Source organism: Atta colombica, unplaced genomic scaffold (genome assembly GCF_001594045.1).
Source record: "Atta colombica isolate Treedump-2 unplaced genomic scaffold, Acol1.0 scaffold107, whole genome shotgun sequence".
Classification (NCBI taxonomy): domain Eukaryota; kingdom Metazoa; phylum Arthropoda; class Insecta; order Hymenoptera; family Formicidae; genus Atta; species Atta colombica.
The window spans coordinates 2,685,281-2,688,559 of NW_017259192.1; the positions used below are offsets into that span (position 1 = coordinate 2,685,281).

Below are 3,279 nucleotides of genomic sequence, written 5' to 3' on the forward strand. Positions count from 1 at the left end.
TATATATATATATGAAGCATGCAAGGTATATGGAATATAATGTGTAACTTTGTTTCAAAAGTAGTTTATATTTTCGTGTAAGCATACACGTTCAGATTTTATTCAACAAAAATGAAAATTATGATTAAATACATGCATTAATTATAAAAATCAAAGTAACATGGAAAAGTTATCAGAAATACGTCATAACTTTTATATCCTTTCACATTTTGTTTTCGTTGCAAATCACTATATATAAAAATAAATTCAACCAAGAACTATACGTATTTATGAAAACAAATACGTCTTTTTTTTTTGTAGCTACGAGTTTTTGTGATGAAAATAAATATTATAAAATGACGCTTAACAAGAAATATATATTGCACAGTAAAAATATATAATATATTGTCCTGTATTAATTAAATGAATTTTAATTTAATTAAATTAAATAAATACTATAATATACGCCGCCGTAATAAATATCGTTCAATAAATAGTCTTAATAAATGACTAAGAAAATCAATCGTCAATGAAAAAAAAAAATCATCGTTTGATACCCTTTCTCAGCCGTCTGAATTGCACCGTATATATTTGCCTAAGATTGCATCACTGATTTCTGTGATTTTTCATTTTTATATTTTAGGATAACACATTCAATACTGGCAGACTGCCAGTACACTTTCATCTGCAAAAATATCACGGTAGCGATAGTTTTGAGATACAAGACTTCGAAAATTTAAACAATTTTACAAATTAAGTTTTTTTGTTTCTTCTGTGTAATTTCGAATACATCTTAAATCAACAAACTTTGATTCGACAATTTGATTAATTAAAGAAATATTTAAAGCTATTATGTTAGAAATTGTGATAACAAATAACAGGCAATTGAATATTAGTTCAAGATCAATTATCTCGTAAATAAAAGCAAATGAAATTTAAAACACTCTGCAGAGTTAGATATTAGTACTTTCACTGCTATCACAATCTCTTAAAGAAGATGATATTGAAAGGAAATGAGTAGTAGTTCCCTGGTATATTCTACAGAGTGAATTGCAGTCATCAGTGAATTGCATCGCGAAACAGAAAGCTATAATTCTTCCGAGTTTTCTGTTTGGTTTATGCGCACTTGGATCGTTATCTATTTGGTTTGCGTGTGTGAGAGATCTATTCCTGTAAGAAGTGATCTTCACATTGAGTACATCATGAATATTTATTATCTATGAATATTTATTATCATTATTATCTTTTTATACACCATATATCGTATCCAATTATATTATATACATATAATGCTTTCCGACATTAGTTAATCCGTTTGATCCTTACATGGATGGGACTTCCCGAGTATCTTCTAGAACTTTGAAATAGATTAGGAACTTAGAACGTAATAGATAATCTATAAAGGGCGATAGAGACTCTCAACCTATCTTGGCATGTTTCGGCTCGTATTATTAAATAAGTAATAATCGTTTACGTAAGACTTTCCTGCATGATTGCCTGGATTGATTCATCGATACATGTTGCATCGATTGCATAACATGATTGTTTAACATTCAATTAGCGCCGAAGTGATATAACGGATGATACATGCAAGTATAAACAAGGCTTAATTTTTTTTAAATAAACAAGCACTACAAATTTAAATGCTTTGATAATCTGAATAATAAGATTTGCCTTTGCACAATCAGTATCCCGTTACGCTGTATATACACATATTTTACTAACACGTATTATTCGCTAAATGAAAGGCATAAAGTATGAAAAATTATAAAATATTTATTTATTATTAAATTATTAAACAATTAGAGATACGTTAAATAATAAAATAACATTAAATGAAGTTTTACTTTTACAAATTATTTTTTTAAACTGCATCTTTTAGATAAGAAAAGTAGAAAATCTTAAATAAATGTTTTACTTTGTCCTATTATGCATTTTAAATATATATAAATACGGAAGTCTGGAAATACTTTATGCTACATTTGCAAATAAATCTTGTGCAAAGAATGAAGCTTGTATTCGTATGCAAATATTCATATATAAGTAATTTAAGTAGCTATATTAAAGGATTATTATAGTAGTTATATTACAAAATTGTATAATTTTATATAATCTCTCTTATGCTTTATAATAAAACTAAAATGAAAATGATTTCATATGAGCAACAGGAGTTTCTTTTACATATTCAAGTTTCATTGTTTGCCTAACATGGATGATATTGAGTTGTTCTCAACTATTTCTGATGTTCTATTTTGTTTAAGATACTTTATAGTTATTATATATTGACTTTACTGCTGTAAACATTTTTATATTATAAAGAACGAATTTAGACATTAATGCACATTATTATTTAAAAACAACTCATTATCAACGACAACAGCTTTGTAGTCGCTTATCATGGCTATGTTTTTACATATAATGTTGCTCATAAATGTATGGTATAAAAATAAAGCAAAATATTTAAATTTTCTGTTAACTTGATGTTCAATGTGAGACTTCGAATATTACGCATAACTTCGTCGTAGGTTGTGCTTCACAAAACTGAAGCTCTTGCTGCTGGCTATTGAGATAAAGGGCGAAGGAGGCTCCGACAGTAAAATCTCGATTAACCCACGTGGTGCCAAGATCGCTGCAAATACTCAGGGATTCTTCATTGCTCAATCTGCTGACGAAGTAAAGCGGTAAGAACTCTCGAATATTTTGAAATATCGCTAAAAAGATTTAAAGCGGAAGCTTATTTAGTACATTCTGCTTAATTCTATTAATTGTCGAGAAAGAAATAAGACTATATTTAAGGCAAGCTAAAGAGGTTCGACTGAAGACTAAAGAAAAAAACTAAAAAAAACTTAAAACTATAAGCGTTTATTTTCAATATACAACGTTTAATATAGCTTAGAACAAGCATTTTATAATTTGTTACAACAAATTACAAGAACGTGTTTAATAATATAATATGTATATTGCTTTATTTTACAATATTTTAAACTGAACTATACAATCAGCTTTTGCAATTAATTTTCTCTATTTTATCGTTTTATTTTTTTCCAATAAAAATCTGAAAGATTTCCTTTTTTAATTCGTGCAAATAATAATCGTATGTCTCTCTTGTGTTTTTATTTTCAGGGCGTGGTTCTATTGCAAAGCATGCCACGAGGATATTAAAGACGAGACTCTAATCAAGAAGTGCAAGTGCAAAAATTGTAAGTCTTTCTGGCCCAGTGATCCTTTAAACAGCCTTTCTCAATTTTTGCCAAATTTTCTGCTAAATGACATCCGGTCTTCTCTCTCGATTATATATAT

General features: G+C 28.0%; 1 protein-coding gene across 26 annotated transcripts in view; it reads left to right on the forward strand.

The window, feature by feature from the left end:
- LOC108692693 (calcium-activated potassium channel slowpoke) overlaps window positions 1-3,279 on the forward strand; it is a 104,345-nt gene that overhangs the window by 79,834 nt on the left and 21,232 nt on the right. For all 26 annotated transcript variants that reach the window (XM_018201107.1, XM_018201276.1, XM_018201085.1 and 23 more), the window contains exons 12-13: window positions 2,505-2,660; window positions 3,103-3,179. In XM_018201107.1, coding sequence (XP_018056596.1) covers window positions 2,505-2,660; window positions 3,103-3,179 — 233 coding nt within the window. The remainder of the gene's footprint in view (window positions 1-2,504; window positions 2,661-3,102; window positions 3,180-3,279) is intronic.